Raw genomic sequence first — 23474 nt, 5'->3', positions numbered from 1 at the left:
TCCTCAGAGTACAGCCTCCATTCATTCCACCTACAGCGCCATGAACTTGATTCTGGTTTTAGATTTCTTACAGTCTTCATATTTTGAACCCTTTCAACAAGTGGATATTAAGTTTCTCACTGGGAAAACTGTTTTTCTTCTAGCCTTAGCTTCGGCAGGGCGTTTCAGATTTGGGTGCCTTGTCATGCAAGCCACCGTATTTGGTGTTTCATGATGACAGAGCGGAACTTCGGACGAATCCTGCTTTCTTGCCAATGGTAGTGTCATCTTTTTCACATCAGTCATCCAATAGTAGTTCCTGTGTTAACAGGAAAGTCTGGAACTTTGGATGTGGTACGCGCATTACGCGTTTATGTATCCCGAACGTCTACAGTTCGTAAGACGGACACGTTGTTGGTTCTCTATGATACTGCCAATATGGGTTGGCCAGCTTCTAAGCAGACCTTATTCAGATGGATTAAACTGACCATACGTCAGGCTTACCTTCATGCTAGGTTACAGCCGCCTACATTAGTAACAGCTCATTCCACACGTTATGAGGGAACTTCATGGGCAGCTGGTCGTGGGGCTTCTACGACGCAGCTTTTCCGTGCGGCTACATGGTCAGCAGTGCACACGTTTGTGCGCTTTTACATGTTTGATATGTTTGCGGCATCAGCTTCTAGCTTTGGTCGCCTAGTGTTACAGGTGCCAAACAGCTCTCCCGCCCACGGGGGAAGCTTTGGTACGTCCCAAGAGTACTCCAGTGACCCCTAGTGGATGAAAAAGAAAATAGGATTTTGGTACTTACCAGGTAAATCCTTTTCTTTGAATCCATAGGGGGCACTGGACGCCCACCCAGAGCAGTTTTACCTGGTTTGTGGTAAGTTCAGGGGATCTTATGGTAACACATTCTCACCGACTGGTTCAAAGTTTCAAGTTCTATCGGTTATGGTGTCAACTGTGTAGTTGTCAGTAACGTTATGTGTCAACTTTATTGTTGTCCGTTATTTTATAATGTTATATGTAATTCTCCATTGTTCACTTCTCTGTCGCTCCTATTCGGCTCAGTAAAAAACACTGAGGATCCTGGGAGTATGGAGGAAGGAAGAGGAGGGTTGCTCATTTAAATATTTAAATGTGCCTTCCCTGCTACGCACCGTCCATATCCCAAGAGTACTCCAGTGCCCCCCATGGATTCAAACAAAAGGATTTACCTGGTAAGTACCAAAATCCTATTTTCTGGCAAAAGTAGATATATACAGCTAGGCACTGTATATATAAAGAGCCCCCGCCAGTTTTTTATATATTTTAGCAGGACAGAAGCCCGCCGCTGAGGGGGCGGGGCTTCTTCCTCAGCACTCACCAGCGCCATTTTCTCCACAGCACAGCGCTGAGAGGAAGCTCCCCGGACTCTCCCCTGCTTATCCACAGTGAAAGAGGGTTTTAAAGAAGGGGGGGGGGGCACATAATTTGGCGCAAAAATAAAGATTACAGCGCTATCTGGGTAAACATATTGTGTGTTTTTTTCCTGGGTCATATAGCGCTGGGTGTGTGCTGGCATACTCTCTCTCTGTCTCTCCAAAGGGCCTTGTGGGGGAACTGTCTTCAGATAAGAGGATTCCCTGAGTGTGTGGTGTGTCGGTACGCGTGTGTCGGCATGTCTGAGGTAAAAGGCTCTCATAGGGAGGAGGTGGAGTTAATGACTGTGGTGTCTCCGTCGGCAACACAGACACCTGACTGGTTGGATATGTGGAATGTTTTAGTGTTAATGTGAATTTATTGCACTGAGTCTAGGGAATGTACAGGCGTCAAACCCTGCCTTTCCCCTATGTCACAGGGACCTCCGGGGTCTCAAAAGCGCCCACTATCCAAAATAGAAGACACTGACGCCGACACGGATTCTGACTCCAGTGTCGACTACGATGATGCAAAGTTACAGCCAGAATGGGCAAATAGTATTCAATATATGATTATTGTAATAAAAGATGTTTTGCATATCACAGAGAAACCCCCGGTCCCTGACACGAGGGTACACATGTATAGGGTAAAGAAACCTGAGGTAACCTTTCCCCCATCTAATGAACGAGTTATTGAAAAGGGGAATCTCCAGACAAGAAACTGCAGATTCCCAAAAGGATTCTTAGGGTGTATCCTTTCCCGACTAAGGACAGGATACGGTGAGAATCTTCCCCAAGGGGGGGAAAAAGCGTGGACACGCTTATCCAAAAGAGTAAAGCTGCCATCCCAAGATATGGCTACCCTCAGGGATCCTGCTGATCGCAAACAGCAGGCTACCTTAAAGTCCATTTACACACATTCTAGTACCTTACTTAGACCGGCAATAGTGTCGGCTGGAGGTTGTAGCAGCGTGGATAGGTACCTTATCGACGGAAATTGATACCCTGGATAAGGGTACCATTTTATTGACCCGGGGTCATATTAACGATGCTGACTTATATATGAGAGATACTCAAAGAGACCTTGGCCTACTGGGTTCTAGAATCAACGCTATGTCGATTTCTGCTAGACGAGTCCTATGGACCCGGCAATGGACAGGTAATGCCGACTCAAAGAGGCATATGGAGGTTTTACCTTACAAGGGTGAGGAATTGTTTGGGGAAGGTCTCTCGGACCTGGTCTCCACAGCTACAGCTGGTAAATCAAAATTTTTGCCTTATATTCCCTCACAGCCTAAGAAAGCACCACATTATCAAATGCAGTCCTTTAGGTCACAAGAAACAAGAGAGTACGAGGTGCGTTCTTTCTTGCCAGAGGTAAGGGCAGAGGGAAAAAGCTGCACAACACAGCTAGTTCCCAGGAACAGAAGTTCTCCCCGGCCTCTACAAAATCCACCGCATGACGCTGCGGCTCCGCTAAGAGAGTCCGCCCCTGTGGGGGCACGTCTTCGACATTTCAGCCACATCTGGGTTCACTCACAGGTGGATCCCTGGGCAATAGAAATTGTTTCTCTGGGTTACAAGCTGGAATTCGAAGAGGTGCCTCCTCGCCGGTTTTTCAAATCGGCCCTGCTGACTTCTTCCCCAGAAAGGGAGATAGTGGTAAATGCAATTCACAAATTGTATCTTCAACAGGTGGTGGTCAAGGTTCCCCTACTTCAACAAGGGAGGGGATATTACTCAACCCTGTTTGTAGCCCCAAAACCGGACGGTTCGGTCAGACCCATTTTAAATTTAAAATCCCTGAACCTATACTTGAAAAGGTTCAAGTTCAAGATGGAATCGCTCAGGGCGGTCATCGCCAGCCTGGAAGGGGGGGATTTTATGGAATCTCTGGACATAAAGGATGCGTACCTTCATGTTCTCATGTATCCACCTCATCAGGCTTACCTGAGATTTGCGGTACAGGATTGTCATTACCAATTTCAGACGTTGCCGTTTGGGCTTTCCACGGCCCTGAGAATCATCACCAAGGTAATGGCGGAAATTATGATGCTCCTGCGCAAGCAGGGTGTCACAATTGTCCTGTACTTGGACGATCTCTTCATAAAAGCGAGATCACGAGAGCAGTTACTGAACAGCGTGTCACTTTCACTGAAGGTGTTACAGCAACACGGCTGGATTTTCAATATCCCGAAGTCGCAGCTGGTTCCTACGACTCGTCTGATCTTCTTGGGCATGATTCTGGATACGGACCAGAAAAGGGTTTATTTTCCAACGGAAAAGGCTCAAGAACTCATGACTCTGGTCAGGAACCTATTGAAACCAAAACAGGTGTCAGTGCATCACTGCACTCGAGTCCTGGGAAAGATGGTGGCATCTTACGAGACCATTCCGTTCGGCAGGTTCCATGCGAGGACCTTCCAATGGGACCTACTGGACAAGTGGTCCGGGTCACATCTACAGATGCATCAGTTTATCACACTGTCCCCCAGGGCCAGGATATCTCTCCTGTGGTGGCTGCAGAGTGCTCACCTTCTAGAGGGCCGCAGGTTCGGCATTCAGTACTGGGTTCTGGTGACCACGGACGCGAGCCTCCGAGGTTGGGGAGCAGTCACACAAGGAAGAAACTTCCAGGGTCTTTGGTCAAGTCAAGAGACTTGTCTTCACATCAACGTCCTGGAGCTGAGGGCCATATACAACGCCCTTCGTCAAGCGGAGACCTTGCTTCGCGACTTACCAGTTCTGATCCAGTCAGACAACATCACCGCAGTGGCTCATGTAAACCGGCGGGGCGGCACAAGTAGCAGAATGGCAATGGTGGAAGCCACCAGGATTCTTCGCTGGGCGGAAAATCATGTAAGCGCACTGTCCTCAGTGTTCACTCCGGGAGTGGACAACTGGGAAGCAGATTTCCTCAGCAGACACGACCTGCATCCAGGAGAGTGGGGACTTCATCAGGAAGTCTTCGCACAGATTGCAAGTCAGTGGGGACTGCCCAGATAGACATGATGGCGTCCCGCCTCAACAAAAAGCTGTAGAGGTATTGCGCCAGGTCAAGAGACCCTCAGGCGGTAGCTGGGGACGCCCTAGTGACACCGTGGGTGTTCCAGTCGGTCTATGTGTTTCCTCCTCTTCCTCTCATCCCAAAGGTGTTGAGAATAATAAGAAAAAGAGGAGTACAGACAAATCTCATTGTTCCAGATTGGACACGAAGGGCCTGGTATCCGGATCTGCAGGAGATGCTCACAGAAGATCCGTGGCCTCTTCCTCTAAGACAGGACCTGTTGCAACAGGGGCCCTGTCTGTTCCAAGACTTACCGCGGCTGCATTTGACGGCATGGCGGTTGAACGCCGGATCCTAGCGGAAAAAGGGCATTCCGGATGAGGCCATTCCTACTCTGATAAAGGCTAGGAAGGACGTGACCGCTAAACATTATCACCGTATATGGTGAAAATATGTTTCTTGGTGTGAGGCCAGGAATGCTCCTACGGAAGAATTCCATCTGGGCCGTTTCCTTCACTTCCTACAAACTGGAGTGAATTTGGGCCTAAAATTAGGCTCCATTAAGGTTCAGATTTCGGCCTTATCCATTTTCTTTCAAAAAGAATTGGCTTCTCTCCCAGAAGTACAGACTTTTGTGAAGGGAGTGCTGCATATTCAGCCTCCTTTTGTACCTCCGGTGGCGCCTTGGGACCTTAACGTGGTGTTGAGTTTCCTTAAGTCGCACTGGTTTGAACCACTTAAAATAGTGGAGTTAAAATATCTCACTTGGAAAGTGGTCATGTTGTTAGCCTTGGCTTCGGCTAAGTGAGTGTCGGAATTGGCGGCTTTGTCTCATAAAAGCCCCCATCTAGTTTTCCATATGGATAGAGCGGAATTACGGACCCGTCCTCAATTTTTGCCTAAGGTGGTGTCGTCTTTTCATATGAACCAACCTATTGTGGTGCCTGTGGCTACACGAGACTTGGAGGATTCCGAGTCCCTTGATGTGGTCAGGGCTTAGAAAATTTACGTGGCCAGAACGGCTAGAGTCAGAAAAACAGAAGCACTGTTTGTCCTGTATGCAGCCAACAAGGTTGGCGCTCCTGCTTCAAAGCAGACTATTGCTCGCTGGATCTGTAACACGATTCAGCAGGCACATGCGACGGCTGGATTGCCGTTACCAAAATCGGTGGAGGCCCATTTCACTAGGAAGGTGGGCTCGTCTTGGGCGGCTGCCCGAGGGGTCTCGGCACTACAGCTGTGCCGAGCTGCTACTTGGTCGGGTTCAAACACATTTGCAAAGTTCTATAAGTTTGATATCCTGGCTGAGGAGGACCTCCTGTTTGCTCAATCGGTGCTGCAGAGTCATCCGCACTCTCCCGCCCGTTTGGGAGCTTTGGTATAATCCCCATGGTCCTTACGGAGTCCCCAGCATCCTCTAGGACGTAAGAGAAAATACGATTTCAAACCTACCGGTAAATCTTTTTCTCCTAGTCCGTAGAGGATGCTGGGCGCCCGTCCCAAGTGCGGACTACTTCTGCAAGACTTGTATAAAGTTTTGTTTACATAAGGGTTATGTTATAGTTTTCATCGGTCTCCGACTGATGTTATGTTGTTTTTTCATACTGTTAACTGGTTAGTTTATACACAAGTTATACGGTGTGAATGGTGTGGGCTGGTATGAATCTTGCCCTTGGTTTAACAAAAATCCTTTCCTCGTACTGTCTGTCTCCTCTGGGCACAGTTTCTCTAACTGAGGTCTGGAGGAGGGGCATAGAGGGAGGAGCCAGTGCACACCCATACCTAAAGTCTTTCTTAAAGTGCCCATGTCTCCTGCGGAGCCAGTCTATCCCCATGGTCCTTACGGAGTCCCCAGCATCCTCTACGGACTACGAGAAAAAGATTTACCGGTAGGTTTAAAATCTTATTTTTCCCTGATCTAGATTCGCACTAACTGTTTCATAAAAGCCTATTAAGTTAGTTAGTTTGACATGTCTATCCTTCACAAATCCATGTTGGTTCCTATTAATAACCTTATTGGCTTCAAGGAACTTTCCTTTTTGAATATCGGCACTACTTCCGCTATACACCAGTCTTTGGGAACCATGCCTGATGTAAGCGAGTCAGAGTAGCTCCATGAGAACCCTTGGGTGAATTCTGTCGGGACCAGGTGATTTACTAATCTTAATTTTTTTTTTTTTATAGGTCACAGGCTACTTCTTTACTTAAATAAGCATTTAGCAGTGGGACATTATCATTGCTTGGTTTTGCATTAATCCCTCCATCTGGTCCTCTCTTGTGAATACAGATGAGAAAAACTTGTTTAATTTTTCCACTGTGTCTTTATCGTTTTGATTAGAGCGTCCAACTCGCCTTTTAAAGGGCCTATACTCTCCTTTAATCTCTTGCTGTTGATGTATTTAAAAAACTTTTTGGGGTTTGATTTACTTACTTTTGCTATTAGCTTTTCCATTTCTATTTTAGACGCTCTGATTTATTTTTTTGCTTATTTTGATGCAATCCTTATAGTACTGGAATGACTCCGCCTTCCCATCTGATTTATACTTTCTTAATGCTCGCCTCTTTTTGGCCATGAGTTCTTTAATCTTTTTGTTAAACCACACTGGTTTGGAATTACTAATTCGTTTGCTGCCCATAGGAATGAATTTACCAGTATAACTAGCGAGCAATGCTTTAAATACCTCCCATTTCTCTGTAATATTCTTGCCTAGAAACAAAATTTCCTAGTCAATGTCCCTTAAAGCTTCCGTAAAGCTATATATGTAAAATGTTCACACCAAACATGAGCTGTAGAAGACACCAGTCACTGATAAGAGATAGACTTCGCTACAATGTGTTCACAATATTATACCTGCGAGCACATTGCTATAATCACATCCCCATAATCGTTAAAACAGTATGTACACATGACAACAGGAGATACACATATATTATTACATAAATCATTAAGTTGTCAGGAGCAGCATAAATTACGTACTGGGAGATGGCCTTCAGGGCATCCCTTCTAGCTTCAGCAAAGCCGACATCTTTCCGAGAAATGCAGGTGATCCTCTTCAGGCCTTCCAGTACCTCAAAGAAAAAATAAGAGGTTTCATATAGTAAGTGCTCTTATACATCCAGTTCTTACATGTGAAATCATATCTGTGCACCAAACAATTCTCATCGTCTTCAATGACTGGCATGGGATGGCTCTTCTCTTCCCGTACACACTGCTCAACAGTTCCTTAATGGGATAAAAACATCTGCGTTCGGTATACCCTCAGGGGCTTACCGCGCAGGGTGACCCATAGATTACAGGCACTTAACCCGAAATCTATGTAATATCATACATTAGCGGCGGGCTTACCGCACAAGAAAACTGGCTAATAATTTAATAGCTCCATGCGTTAAACCAGAAACTTTAGCAGGGCGGTAAACCCTGCTGCCAACTGAATATGGGGGTAATTCAGAGTTGATCGCAGCAGCAAATTTGTTAGCAGTTGGCCAAAACCATGTGCACTGCAGGGGGGGCAGATATAACGTACAGAGAGAGTTAGATTTGGGTGGGGTGTGTTCAAACTGAAATCTAAATTGAAGTGTAAAAATATAGCAGCCAGTATTTACCCTGCACAGAAACAATATAACCCATCAAAATCTAACTCTCTCTGCACGTTATATCTGCCCCCCCCCCCCCCCCCCGTGCAGTGCACATGGTTTTGCCCAACTGCTAACAAATTTGCTGCTGCGATCAACTCTGAATTACCCCCTATGCCTCTTAATGTGCGATTGCATATTTGATGAAAACTGAAGAAAACAAATTGCTCCTATTAAATAATATGGTCTGTAAAATTCATATAATTCGCATAAATTAACATATTATTAATTTATGAGGTTAACCAAAAGCTAGCCTTTTATTTTTAAGAAGCTTTAAACCCCAAAATTTGCAGATGAACCATAACACAATTATCAGTGTTCATCTGACAGACCACTACAGCTCTGTTAAAAAGTAAAGGGATTGGTTAATTGGCTCCTGGGGATCTTGTAGCGTGTGGTCCAGTCTGGGAATTGGGAAGAGGCTGTAGCAGCTGTCACCAGGAAGGCTGGGAGGGAGAGATTACAGCCTCTCCATATGGTCCAGACTGTTGCGGTTTTTACCCTATCCCCGGACTGTAATCTCTTCCTCCCCAGTGACAGCTGTCACAGACACCGCCCCGGATGGGTACGCGCACTACAAACTCTGTGTGTGCATCTTGAAAACGGCAAAATCACACGAGCAGTGCAACTTACTGTAGATGCAGTAACAAAAAGAAAAATGTACGTCTGATACCAGTCTTAGCGTGTGACTCAGAATCAGGCCCATGGTGGATGCTTCTGTATGTGTGTAAGGTTTACCTAGTTCTTCATATAGTGGGTATGGGTCATTGGAAATGCCTCTGTAAATTGACCTAATTTTGAAAATACACTAAAAACTGTGCATGCTGAATACAGTGAAATGTTACTCACATTTTATACTATATATATATATATATATATATATATATATATATATTTAACTTTTCAGGTTTTCCCCTGAAGCACTGCTTGGTTTAGCTTAAGCTATGTAATTAAATGAAAACTGAGTGGACACATCTATAAATATTCACTTATAAAATACCACATAACTAGAAGGGTAACTGTACTGTGCATATTTGAAGGCTGAAAAATAAGGACATCTCAAAAGCTGCCCTAGAACCTAGGGACTGCTGGCCACTATGCAAGCTATTATCAAGCGTACACACAGTTTCTGTTTCACATTAATTCATGTTGTACGTGGTAAGTAAACACAAACATAAACTAAAAGCCATCTTTACTCTCTTTAGGTTTGGACAATTGTGGCTGAATTCCAAGTCCCATCCAGAGATACAGGTTACCTTCCTTTGCTCTATGCATATAGATGTATTCTGATGTTTGCGTGTGATGACATGATGAGAATGACATGTCCCAGGGCTTTGGATCATGGCAATCTCCTTTCTGGTGCAATACCAGGAAAACTGCTCGTGTCATGTAATTTATTTCCATATCCTCACTTAGTGCACACTCAGAGTTTCTATACTAGTAAGAGATCAGTCACAGTGTCAGTAAGATGATGTCACACATGCTTGCCGTGTGTCATGGCACGGTGCTAAGACAGGGACCGGTGGGGTAATATGTACACTTCAGGGGTACCTGCTGTAGCTTGCTCTTCAGCATGAACCGTGGCAAGGCTCCCAAGGCTAGGGAAAAGCCACAGCGAGTCATCTCTTCCGCGCTCTGCAGCTGTGCAATGTAATATTCCAATATCTCATCTAAACGTAAAACAAGAGGGAATTCTGTGACTAATATTAAAAGTGCATATATCATTACAAAAAGAAAAAATAAGATTTTAAACCTACCGGTAAATCTTTTTCTCCTAGTCCGTAGAGGATGCTGGGGACTCCGTAAGGACCATGGGGTATAGACTGGCTCCGCAGGAGACATGGGCACTATAAAGAACTTTAGAATGGGTGTGCACTGGCTCCTCCCTCTATGCCCCTCCTCCAGACCTCAGTTAGAGAAACTGTGCACAGAGGAGATGGACAATAAGAGGAAAGGATTTTGTTAATCTAAGGGCAAGATTCATACCAGCCCACACCATCCACACCGTACAACCTGGAAAATACGCAACCAGTTAACAGTATGAAAAAAACAGTATCAGCTAAAGACTGATCTCAACTGTAACATAACCCTTATGTAAGCAACAACTATATACAAGCCTTGCAGATTTTGTCCGCACTGGGACAGGCGCCCAGCATCCTCTACGGACTAGGAGAAAAAGATTTACCGGTAGGTTTAAAATCTTATTTTCTCTTACGTCCTAGAGGATGCTGGAGACTCCGTAAGGACCATGGGGTTTATACCAAAGCTCCAGACCGGGCGGGAGAGTGCAGACGACTCTGCAGCACCGACTGAGCAAACGCAAGGTCCTCATCAGCCAGGGTATCAAACTTATAGAACTTTGCAAAAGTGTTTGAACCTGACCAGGTAGCCGCTCGGCAAAGTTATAAAGCCGAGACGCCTCGGGCAGCTGCCCAAGAAGAGGCCACCTTCCTAGTGGAATGTGCCTTTACCGAATTTATTAACGGCAATCCTGCCATAGAATGAGCCTGCTGAATCGTGTTACAGATCCAGCGAGCAATAGTCTGCTTCGAAGCAGGAGAGCCAACTTTGTTGGCTGCATACAGGATTAACAGTGCTTCTGTTTTCCTAACCCGAGCCGTCCTGGCTACATAGATTTTTAAGGCCCTGACTACATCCAGGGACTTGGAATCCTCCAAGTCACCCGTAGCCACAGGCACCACAATAGGTTGGTTCATATGAAATGAAGAAACCACCTTAGGCAAAAACTGAGGACGAGTCCTCAACTCTGCTCTATCCACATGGAAGGTCAAATAGGGGCTCTTGTGAGACAAGGCCGCCAATTCGGACCCCCGCTTTGCAGATGCCAAGGCCAACAACATGACCACCTTCCAAGTGAGAAATTTCAATTCAACCGTTTGAAGAGGTTCAAACAAGTGAGACTTCAGGAACCGTAACACCACGTTAAGGTCCCAAGGTGACACTGGGGGCACAAAAGGAGGCTGGATGTGCAGCACTCCCTTTACAAAAGTTTGGACTTCAGGGAGAGAAGCCAATTCCTTCTGAAAGAAAATAGACAGGGCCGAAATCTGTACCTTAATGGAGCCTAATTTTAGGCCCATATCCACTCCTGTCTGTAGAAAGTGGAGAAAACGGCCCAGATGGAAATCTTCCATAGGAGCATTCTTGGCTTCACACCAAGAAACATATTTCCTCCAGATACGGTGATAATGTTTTGCCGTCACCTCCTTCCTAGCCTTTATCAGAGTAGGGATGACTTCCTCCGGAATACCTTTCCCAGCTAGGATTCGGTGTTCAACCACCATGCAGTCAAACGTAACCGCGGTAAGTCTTGGAACACGCAGGGCCCCTGTTGTAACAGGTCCTCCCTGAGAGGAAGAGGCCATGGATCTTCTGTGAGCATCTCCTGAAGATCTGAATACCAGGCCCTTCGAGGCCAATCTGGAACAATGAGGATTGTTTTCACTCTTTTTTGTCTTATGATTCTCAATATTTTTGAGATGAGAGGAAGAGGGGGTAACACATAGACCGACGGAAACACCCATGGTGTTACCAGGGCGTCCATCGCTACTGCCTGAGGGTCCCTTGACCTGGCACAATACCTCCGAAGCTTCTTGTTGAGGCGTGACGCCATCATGTCTATGTGAGGAATTCCCCAAAGACCTGTTATCTCTGAAAAACCGTCCTGATGAAGTCCCCACTCTCCTGGATGGAGATCGTGTCTGCTGAGGAAGTCTGCTTCCCAGTTGTCCACTCCCGGAATGAAGACCGCTGACAGAGCGCTTACGTGATTTTCCACCCAGCGAAGAATCCTGGTGGCTTCCGCCAGCGCCACTCTGCTCCTTGTCCCGCCTTGGCGGTTTACATGAACCACGGCTGTGACGTTGTCTGATTGAATCAGAACCGGTAGGTCGCGAAGAAGATTCTCCGCTTGTCGTAGGCCGTTGTATATGGCCCTCAATTCCAGTACGTTGATGTGTAGAGAAGCCTACTGGCTTGACCATAGCCCCTGAAAATGTCTTCCTTGTGTGACTGCTCCCCATCCTCGGAGGCTTGCGTCCGTGGTCACCAGAATCCAGTTTTGAATGCCGAACCTGCGACCCTCTCGAAAGTGAGCACTTTGCAGCCACCCCAGGAGAGACACCCTGGCCCGGGGGGACAGGCTTATCTTCTGATGTATTAGTAAATGGGACCCGGACCACTTGTCCAGGAGGTCACACTGAAATGTCCTTGCATGAAACCTGCCGAAGGGGATGGCCTCGTAGGCTTCCACCATTTTTTTTTTTTTTTTTTACAGAACTCGAGTACATTGATGAACAGACACTCTTTTTGGTGTTAGCAAGTCTCTGACCATGTTCTGGAGGTCCTGGGCTTTTTCCATCGGGAGAAAGACCCTCTTCTGTTCCGTGTCCAGAATCATGCCTAGGAATGATAGTCGAGTCGTTGGAATCAATTGTGACTTTGGCAGATTGAGAATCCAACCGTGTTGTTGTAGCACTCTCAGGGAGAGCGACACGCTCTTCTGCAATTGATCTCTCGATCTTGCTTTTATCAGGAGATCGTCCAAGTATGGGATAATTGTGACTCCCTGCCTGCGCAGGAGCACCATCATCTCCGCCATCACCTTGGTGAAAATCCTCGGGGCCGTGGAAAGCCCAAACGGCAACGTCTGAAACTGGTAATGACAGTCCCGTACAGCGAATCTCAGGTACGCCTGATGAGGAGGATATATGGGGACATGAAGGTATGCATCCTTTATGTCGAGTGACACCATAAAATCCCCCCCTTCCAGACTGGAGATCACCGCCCGGAGCGATTCCATCTTGAATGTGAACTTTTTCAAGTACAGGTTTAGGGATTTTAGATTTAAAATGGGTCTGACCGAACCATCTGGCTTCGGGACCACGAACAGGGTCGAATAGTACCCTTTCCCCTGTTGGACTAGGGTAACCTTGACAATCACCTGCTGTTGACACATCTTTTGAATTGCAGCTAACACTACTTCCCTCTCTGGGGAAGAAGTTGGCAAGGCCGACTGGAAAAATCGGCGAGGGGGCACCTCTTCGAATTCCAAATTGTAGCCTTCGGATACGATATCCATCGCCCAAGGATCCATTTCTGACAGAACCCAGACCTGGCTGAAGAGTCGAAGACGTGCCCCCACCGGTGCGGACTCCCTCAGTGGAGCCCCAGCGTCATGCGGAGGATTTAGTAGAAGCTGGGGAGGACTTCTGCTCCTGGGAACTAGCTGGAGCAGGTGCTCTCTTCCCTCTACCCTTACCTCTGGCGAGGAAAGATGAGCCCCGACCTCTTCTGGACTTATGCGACCGAAAGGACTGCATCTGATATTGTGGAGTTTTCTTTTGCTGTGGGTGAACAAAAGGCAAAAAGGTAGATTTACCCGCAGTAGCTGTGGCAACCAGGTCCGCGAGACCTTCCCCAAATAAAACTTCACCTTTGTATGGCAAAACCTCCATATGCTTCTTTGAGTCGGCATCACCCGTCCATTGGCGGGTCCACAGGGCTCGCCTAGCAGAAATCGCCATGGCGTTGGCTCTTGAACCTAGCAGCCCAACGTCTCTTTGAGCATCCCTCATATAAAAAACTGCGTCTTTAATGTGACCTAAGGTCAATAAAATGGTATCCCTGTCTAGGGTATCAAGGTCAGCTGACAAGGTATCTGTCCAAGCTGCAACTGCGCTACACACCCATGCCGATGCAATTGCCGGTCTGAGTAAAGCACCCGTATGCGCATAAATAGATTTTAAAGTAGTTACTTGTCTGCGATCAGCAGGATCCTTGAGGGCTGCCGTGTCCGGAGACGGTAGCGCCACCTTCTTGGACAGGCGCGTTAAAGCCTTGTCCACCCTGGGAGAGGATTCCCAACGTACCCTGTCCTTTGCAGGAAAGGATATGCCATAAGAATCCTGTTGGGAATCTGCAGTTTTTTGTCTGGAGTTTCCCAAGCTTTTTCAAATAACTCGTTCAGCTCATGAGATGGGGGAAAGGTTACCTCAGGTTTCTATTCCTTATACATGCGCACCCTCGTGTCGGGGACAGAGGGATCATCTGTGATATGCAAAACTTCTTTTATTGCAACAATCATATAATGAATGCTTTTTGCCACCCTTGGCTGTAACCTCGCTTCATCGTAGTCGACACTGGAGTCAGAGTCCGTGTCGGTATCAGCGTCTGCTATTTGGGATAGGGGACGTTTTAGAGACCCAGAAGGGCCCGGTGACCCAGCCGAAGCCGTGGATTGACTCCCTACTTTTTCCCTGGACTTTGCTTTGTCCAATCTCTTATGTAATAAGGTCACATTTGCATTTAAAACATTCCACATGTCCATCCAAACATGAGTCGGCGTTGCCGACGGCGACACCACAATCATCTGCTCCACCTCCTCCTTAGCTGAGCCTTCCGCATCAGACATGCCGACACACTCGTACCGACACCCCCCACACACACAGGGATATAGTTATAAGGAGACAGTTCCCCAATAATGCCCTTTGGAGAGACAGAGAGAGAGTATGCCAGCACACACCCAGTGCCAACTGACACTGGAAAATAATTAGTGATGTGCACCGGACATTTTTCGGGTTTTGTGTTTTGGTTTTGGATTCGGTTCCGCGGCCGTGTTTTGGATTCGGACGCGTTTTGGCAAAACCTCACCGAAATTTTTTTGTCGGATTCGGGTGTGTTTTGGATTTGGGTGTTTTTTTCAAAAAACCCTAAAAAACAGCTTAAATCATAGAATTTGGGGGTCATTTTGATCCCATAGTATTATTAACCCCAATAACCATAATTTCCACCTCACAATATTATTTTTAGTCCTAAAATTTGCACCGAGGTCGCTGGATGGCTAAGCTAAGCGACACAAGTGGCCGACACAAACACCTGAACCATCTAGGAGTGGCACTGCAGTGTCAGGCATGATGGCACTTCAAAAAAATTGTCCCCAAACAGCACATGATGCAAAGAAAAAAAGAGGCGCACCAAGGTCGCTGTGTGACTAAGCTAAGCGACACAAGTCGCCGACACAAACACCTGGCCCATCTAGGAGTGGCACTGCAGTGTCAGGCAGGATGGCACTTCAAAAAAATTGTCCCCAAACAGCACATGATGCAAAGAAAAATGAAAGAAAAAAAAGAGGTGCAAGATGGAATTGTCCTTGGGCCCTCCCACCCACCCTTATGTTGTATAAACAGGACATGCACACTTTAACGAACCCATCATTTCAGCGACAGGGTCTGCCACACGACTGTGACTGAAATGACTGGTTGGTTTGGGCCCCCACCAAAAAAAGAAGCAATCAATCTCTCCTTGCACAAACTGGCTCTACAGAGGCAAGATGTCCACCTCATCATCATCCTCCGATTCCTCACCCCTTTCACTGTGTACATCCCCCTCCTCACAGATTATTAATTCGTCCCCACTGGAATCCACCATCTCAGGTCCCTGTGTACTTTGTGGAGGCAATTGCTGCTGGTGAATGTCTCCACGGAGGAATTGATTATAATTCATTTTGATGAACATCATCTTCTCCACATTTTCTGGAAGTAACCTCGTACGCCGATTGCTGACAAGGTGAGCGGCTGCACTAAACACTCTTTCCGAGTACACACTGGAGGGAGGGCAACTTAGGTAGAATAAAGCCAGTTTGTGCAAGGGCCTCCAAATTGCCTCTTTTTCCTGCCAGTATACGTACGGACTGTCTGACGTGCCTACTTGGATGCGGTCACTCATATAATCCTCCACCATTCTTTCAATGGTGAGAGAATCATATGAAGTGACAGTAGACGACATGTCAGTAATCGTTGGCAGGTCCTTCAGTCCGGACCAGATGTCAGCACTCGCTCCAGACTGCCCTGCATCACCGCCAGCGGGTGGGCTCGGAATTCTTAGCCTTTTCCTCGCACCCCCAGTTGCGGGAGAATGTGAAGGAGGAGATGTTGACGGGTCATGTTCCGCTTGACTTGACAATTTTCTCACCAGCAGGTCTTTGAACCTCTGCAGACTTGTGTCTGCCGGAAAGAGAGATACAACGTATGTTATAAATCTAGGATTGAGCACGGTGGCCAAAATGTAGTGCTCTGATTTCCACAGATTGACCACCCGTGAATCCTGGTTAAGCGAATTAAGGGCTCCATCCACAAGTCCCACATGCCTAGCGGAATCGCTCTGTTTTAGCTCCTCCTTCAATGTGTCCAGCTTCTTCTGCAAAAGCCTGATGAGGGGAATGACATGACTCAGGCTGGCAGTGTCTGAACTGACTTCACATGTGGCAAGTTTAAAGGGTTGCAGAACCTTGCACAACGTTGAAATCATTCTCCACTGCGCTTGAGTCAGGTGCATTCCCCCTCCTTTGCCTATATCGTGGCAAGATGTATAGGCTTGAATGTCCTTTTGCTGCTCCTCCATCCTCTGAAGCATATAGAGGGTTGAATTCCACCTCGTTACCACCTCTTGCTTCAGATGATGGCAGGGCAGGTTCAGGATTGTTTGGTGGTGCTCCAGTCTTCTGTACGCGGTGGCTGAATGCCGAAAGTGGCCCGCAATTCTTCGGGCCATCGACAGCATCTCTTGCACGCCCCTGTCGTTTTTTTAAATAATTCTGCACCACCAAATTCAATGTATGTGCAAAACAAGGGACGTGCTGGAATTTGCCCAGATGTAATGCACGCACAATATTGCTGGCGTTGTCCGATGTCACAAATCCCCAGGAGAGTCCAATTGGGGTAAGCCATTCTGCGATGATCTTCCTCAGTTTCCGTAAGAGGTTGTCAGCTGTGTGCCTCTTCTGGAAAGCGGTGATACAAAGCGTAGCCTGCCTAGGAACGAGTTGGCGTTTGCGAGATGCTGCTACTGGTGCCGCTGCTGCTGTTCTTGCTGCGGGAGGCAATACATCTACCCAGTGGGCTGTCACAGTCATATAGTCCTGAGTCTGCCCTGCTCCACTTGTCCACATGTCCGTGGTTAAGTGGACATTGGGTACAACTGCATTTTTTAGGACACTGGTGAGTCTTTTTCTGAGGTCTGTGTACATTTTCGGTATCGCCTGCCTAGAGAAATGGAACCTAGATGGTATTTGGTACCGGGGACACAGTACCTCAATCAAGTCTCTAGTTGCCTCTGAATTAACGGTGGATACCGGAACCATGTTTCTCACCGCCCAGGCTGCCAAGGCCTGAGTTATCTGCTTTGCAGCAGGATGACTGCTGTGATAATAAGAATTTACTTACCGATAATTCTATTTCTCGGAGTCCGTAGTGGATGCTGGGGTTCCTGAAAGGACCATGGGGAATAGCGGCTCCGCAGGAGACAGGGCACAAAAGTAAAGCTTTTACAGGTCAGGTGGTGTGTACTGGCTCCTCCCCCTATGACCCTCCTCCAGACTCCAGTTAGGTACTGTGCCCGGATGAGCGTACACAATAAGGGAGGATTTTGAATCCCGGGTAAGACTCATACCAGCCACACCAATCACACCGTACAACTTGTGATCTAAACCCAGTTAACAGTATGATAACAGAGGAGCCTCTGAAAGATGGCTTCCTAAACAATAACCCGAATTAGTTAACAATAACTATGTACAAGTATTGCAGATAATCCGCACTTGGGATGGGCGCCCAGCATCCACTACGGACTCCGAGAAATAGAATTATCGGTAAGTAAATTCTTATTTTCTCTATCGTCCTAAGTGGATGCTGGGGTTCCTGAAAGGACCATGGGGATTATACCAAAGCTCCCAAACGGGCGGGAGAGTGCGGATGACTCTGCAGCACCGAATGAGAGAACTCCAGGTCCTCCTTTGCCAGGGTATCAAATTTGTAAAAATTTACAAACGTGTTCTCCCCTGACCACGTAGCTGCTCGGCAGAGTTGTAATGCCGAGACCCCTCGGGCAGCCGCCCAAGATGAGCCCACCTTCCTTGCGGAATGGGCCTTAACAGATTTAGGCTGTGGCAGGCCTGCCACAGAATGTACAAGTTGAATTTTGTTACAAATCCAACGAGCAATCGACTGCTTAGAAGCAGGTGCACCCAACTTGTTGGGTGCATACAGTATAAACAGCGAGTCAGATTTTCTGACTCCAGCCGTCCTTTAAATGTATATTTTTAAGGCTCTGACAACGTCCAACAACTTGGAGTCCTTCAAGTCGTCTGTAGCCGCAGGCACTACAATAGGCTGGTTCAGGTGAAACGCTGATACCACCTTAGGGAGAAAATGCGGACGCGTCCGCAGCTCTGCCCTATGTCGAATGGAAAATTAAATAAGGGCTTTTATAAAACAAAGCCGCCAGTTCAGATACTCTCCCGGCCGAAGCCAGGGCCAGTAACATAGTCACTTTCCATGTGAGATATTTCAAATCCACATTCTTTAGTGGTTCAAACCAATTGGATTTGAGGAAATCTAAAACTACATTTAGATCCCACGGTGCCACCTTAGGCACCACAGGAGGCTGTATATGCAGTACTCCTTAGATAAAAATCTGGACCTCAGGGACTGAGGCCAATTCTTTTTGGAAGAATATTGATAGGGCCGAAATTTGAACCTTAATAGATCCCAATTTGAGACCCATAGACAATCCTGATTGCAGGAAATGTAGGAAAACGACCCAGTTGAAATTCCTCCATCGGAGCACTCCGCTGCTCGCACCACGCAACATATTTTCGCCAAATACGGCGATAATGCTTCGCGGTGACTTCCTTCCTTGCCTTTATCAAGGTAGGAATGACTTCTTCTGGAATGCCTTTTCCTTTTATGATCTGGCATTCAAACGCCATGCCGTCAAACGCAGCCGCGGTAAGTCTTGAAAAAGACAAGGACCCTGCTGAAGCAGGTCCCTTCTCAGAAGTAGAGGCCACGGATCGTCCGTGACCATCTCTTGAAGTTCCGGGTACCAAGTCCTTCTTGGCCAATCCGGAGCCACTAGTCTTACTCCTCTTTGCCGTATAATCCTCAATACCTTTGGTATGAGAGGCAGAGGAGGAAACACATATACCGACTGGTACACCCAAGGTGTTACCAGCGCGTCCACAGCTATTGCCTGCGGATCTCTTGACCTGGCGCAATACCTGTCCAGTGTTTTGTTGAGGCGAGACGCCATCATGTCCACCATTGGTTTTACCCAACGGTTTAATAGCATGTGGAAAACTTCTGGATGAAGTCCCCACTCTCCCGGGTGAAGGTCGTGTCTGCTGAGGAAGTCTGCTTCCCAGTTGTCCACGCCCGGGATGAATACTGCTGACAGTGCTATCACGTGATTCTCCGCCCAGCGAAGGATCCTGGCAGCTTCTGCCATTGCCCTCCTGCTTCTTGTGCCGCCCTGTCTGTTTACATGGGCGACTGCCGTGATGTTGTCCGACTGGATCAACACCGGTCTTCCTTGAAGCAGAGGTTCCGCCTGGCTTAGAGCATTGTAGATTGCTCTTAGTTCCAGAATGCTTATGTGAATAGACTTTTTCAGGCTCGACCACACTCCCTGGAAATTTCTTCCCTGTGTGACTGCTCCCCAGCCTCTCAGGCTGGCATCCGTGGTCACCAGGATCCAATCCTGCATGCCGAATCTGCGGCCCTCCAATAGATGAGCCTCCTGCAACCACCACAGAAGGGATACCCTTGTCCTCGGCGACAGGGTTATCCGCAGGTGCATCTGAAGATGCGACCCTGACCATTTGTCCAACAGATCCCTTTGCATGGAATCTGCCGAAAGGGATTGCTTCGTAAGAAGCTACCATTTTTTCCCAGGACTCTTGTGCATTGATGTACAGACACCTTTCCTGGTTTTAGGAGGTTCCTGACCAGGTCAGATAACTCCTTGGCTTTTTCTTCGGGAAGAAAAACCTTTTTCTGAACTGTGTCCAGAATCATCCCCAGGAACAGCAGACGAGTTGTCGGCATTAATTGGGATTTTGGAATATTCAGAATCCATCCGTGCTGCTTTAGCACCTCTTGAGATAGTGCTAAACCCATCTCTAGCTGTTCTCTGGACCTTGCCCTTATTAGGAGATCGTCCAAGTATGGGATAATTAATACGCCTTTTCTTTGAAGAAGAAATATTATCTCGGCCATTACCTTTGTAAAGACCCGAGGTGCCGTGGACAAACCAAACGGCAGCGTCTGAAACTGATAGTGACAGTTTTGTACAACGAACCTGAGGTACCCCTGGTGTGAGGGGTAATTGGAACGTGGAGATACGCATCCTTGATGTCCAAGGATACCATAAAGTCCCCTTCTTCCAGGTTCGCTATCACTGCTCTGAGTGACTCCATCTTGAACTTGAACTTCTTTATGTACAGGTTCAAGGACTTCAGATTTAGAATAGGCCTTACCGAGCCATCCGGCTTCGGTACCACAAAAAGAGTGGAATAATACCCCTTCCCTTGTTGTAGAAGAGGTACCTTGACTATCACCTGCTGAGAATACAGCTTGTGAATGGCTTCCAAAACCGTCTCCCTTTCTGAGGGGGACGTTGGTAAAGCAGACTTCAGGAAACGGCGAGGTGGCTCTGTCTCTAATTTCAACCTGTACCCCTGAGATATTATCTGCAGGATCCAGGGATTTACCTGCGAGTGAGCCCACTGCGCGCTGTAATTCTTGAGACGACCGCCTACCGCCCCCGAGTCCGCTAGCGAAGCCCCAGCGTCATGCTGAGGCTTTTGTAGAAGCCGGGGAGGGCTTCGGTTCCTGGGAAGGAGCTGCCTGTTGCTGTCTCTTCCCTCGTCCTCTGCCTCGTGGCAGATATGAATAGCCCTTTGCTCTCTTATTTTTAAAGGAACGAAAGGGCTGCGGTTGAAAGGTCGGTGCCTTTTTCTGTTGGGGAGTGACTTGAGGTAGAAAGGTGGATTTCCCGGCCGTAGCCGTGGCCACCAAATCCGATAGACCGACCCCAAATAACTCCTCTACGCATCGCCTGTCCACTGTCGTGTCCATAAAGCTCTTCTGGCCGAAATGGACATAGCACTTACCCGTGATGCCAGTGTGCAGATATCTCTCTGTGCATCACGCATATAAAGAAATGCATCCTTTATTTGTTCTAACGACAGTAAAATATTGTCCCTGTCCAGGGTATCAATATTTTCGATCAGGGACTCTGACCAAACTACCCCAGCACTGCACATCCAGGCAGTCGCAATAGCTGGTCGTAGTATAACACCTGCATGTGTGTATATACCTTTTTGGATATTTTCCATCCTCCTATCTGATGGATCTTTAAGTGCGGCCGTCTCAGGAGAGGGTAACGCCACTTGTTTTGATAAGCGTGTTAGCGCTTTGTCCACCCTAGGAGGTGTTTCCCAGCGCTCCCTAACCTCTGGCGGGAAAGGGTATAAAGCCAATAACTTCTTTGAAATTAGCAGTTTTTTATCGGGGCACCCCACGCTTCATCACACACGTCATTTAATTCTTCTGATTCGGTAAAAACTACTGGTAGTTTTTTCACACCCCACATAATACCCTGTTTAGTGGTACCTGTAGTATCAGCTAAATGTAACATCTCCTTTATTGCCAAAATCATATAACGTGTGGCCCTACTGGAAAATACGGTTGATTCGTCACCTTCACCACCGGAATCAGTGCCTGTGTCTGGGTCTGTGTCGACCGACTGAGGCAAGGGGCGTTTTACAGCCCCTGACGGTGTTTGAGGCGCCTGGACAGGCACTAATTGAGTGTCCGGCCGCCTCATGTCGGCAAACGACTGCTTAAGCGAGTTGACGCTATCCCGTAATTCCACAAATAAAGGCATCCATTCTGGTGTCGACCCCCTAGGAGGTGACATCCTCATATTTGGCAATTGCTCCGCCTCCACACCAATAACGTCCTCATACATGTCGACACACACGTACCGACACACAGCAGACACACAGGGAATGCTCTATACGAAGACAGGACCCACTAGCCCTTTGGGGAGACAGAGGGAGAGTCTGCCAGCACACACCAAAAAGCGCTATATATGACAGGGATAGCCTTATGATTAAGTGCTCCCTTATAGCTGCTTTTATATTAATATATTGCCATTTATTTTGCCCCCCCTCTCTGTTATACCCTGTTTCTGTAGTGCAGTGCAGGGGAGAGACCTGGGAGCCTTCCTGACCAGCGGAGCTGTGACAGAAAATGGCGCCGTGTGCTGAGGAGATAGGCCCCGCCCCTTTTTCGGCGGGCTCGTCTCCCGCTATTTAGTACATTTAGGCAGGGGTAAATATCTCCATATAGCCTCTGGGGCTATATGTGAGGTATTTTTAGCCTTTTTAAAGGTTTTCATTTGCCTCCCAGGGCGCCCCCCCCCCAGCGCCCTGCACCCTCAGTGACTGCCGTGTGAAGTGTGCTGAGAGGAAAATGGCGCACAGCTGCAGTGCTGTGCGCTACCTTAAGAAGACTGCAGGAGTCTTCAGCCGCCGATTCTGGACCTCTTCTTGCTTCAGCATCTGTGAGGGGGCCGGCGGCGTGGCTCCGGTGACCATCCAGGCTGTACCTGTGATCGTCCCTCTGGAGCTTCATGTCCAGTAGCCAAGAAGCCAATCCATCCTGCACGCAGGTGAGTTCACTTCTTCTCCCCTCTGTCCCTCGTTGCAGTGATCCTGTTGCCAGCAGGAATCACTGTAAAATAAAAAACCTAAGCTAAACTCTCTAAGCAGCTCTTTATGAGAGCCACCTAGAATTGCACCCTTCTCGGCCGGGCACAAAAATCTAACTGGAGTCTGGAGGAGGGTCATAGGGGGAGGAGCCAGTACACACCACCTGACCTGTAAAAGCTTTACTTTTGTGCCCTGTCTCCTGCGGAGCCGCTATTCCCCATGGTCCTTTCAGGAACCCCAGCATCCACTTAGGACGATAGAGAAATTTCATTTTCCTCGCAAAGGACTGTTGGACAGTCAATTGCTTACTGGAAGTAGTACAAGTGGTCTTCCGACTTCCCCTCTGGGATGACGATCGACTCCCAGCAGCTACAACAGCAGCGCCAGCAGCAGTAGTAGGCGTTACACTCAAGGATGCATCGGAGGAATCCCAGGCAGGAGAGGACTCGTCAGACTTGCCAGTGACATGGCCTGCAGGACTATTGGCTTTCCTGGGTAAGGAGGAAATTGACACTGGGGGAGTTGGTGGTGTGGTTTGCAGGAGCTTGGTTACAAGAGGAAGGGATTTAGTGGTCAGTGGACTGCTTCCGCTGTCACCCAAAGTTTTTGAACTTGTCACTGACTTATGATGAATGTGCTGCAGGTGACGTATAAGGGAGGATGTTCCGAGGTGGTTAACGTCCTTACCCCTACTTATTACAGCTTGACAAAGGCAACACACGGCTTGACACCTGTTGTCCGCATTTGTGTTGAAATAATTCCACACCGAAGAGCTGATTTTTTTTGTATTTTGACCAGGCATGTCAATGGCCATATTCGTCCCACGGACAACAGGTGTCTCCCCGGGTGCCTGACTTAAACAAACCACCTCACCATCAGAATC

At 47.6% G+C, this 23474-nt stretch overlaps 1 protein-coding gene across 1 annotated transcript in view; it reads right to left on the bottom strand.

Annotated features, from left to right (window-relative positions):
• The window catches only part of TBCD (tubulin folding cofactor D), a 707681-nt gene that overhangs the window by 173151 nt on the left and 511056 nt on the right, over positions 1-23474 (bottom strand). Inside the window, exons 28-29 of the mRNA XM_063961004.1 lie at positions 9571-9689; positions 7364-7455 (exon numbers count right to left, since the gene is read on the bottom strand). Coding sequence (XP_063817074.1) covers positions 7364-7455; positions 9571-9689 — 211 coding nt within the window. The remainder of the gene's footprint in view (positions 1-7363; positions 7456-9570; positions 9690-23474) is intronic.

The sequence above is a fragment of the Pseudophryne corroboree genome, chromosome 3 (genome assembly GCF_028390025.1).
Source record: "Pseudophryne corroboree isolate aPseCor3 chromosome 3, aPseCor3.hap2, whole genome shotgun sequence".
In the NCBI taxonomy this organism is placed as follows: domain Eukaryota; kingdom Metazoa; phylum Chordata; class Amphibia; order Anura; family Myobatrachidae; genus Pseudophryne; species Pseudophryne corroboree.
This window is presented reverse-complemented; position numbering and strand designations above follow the sequence as displayed.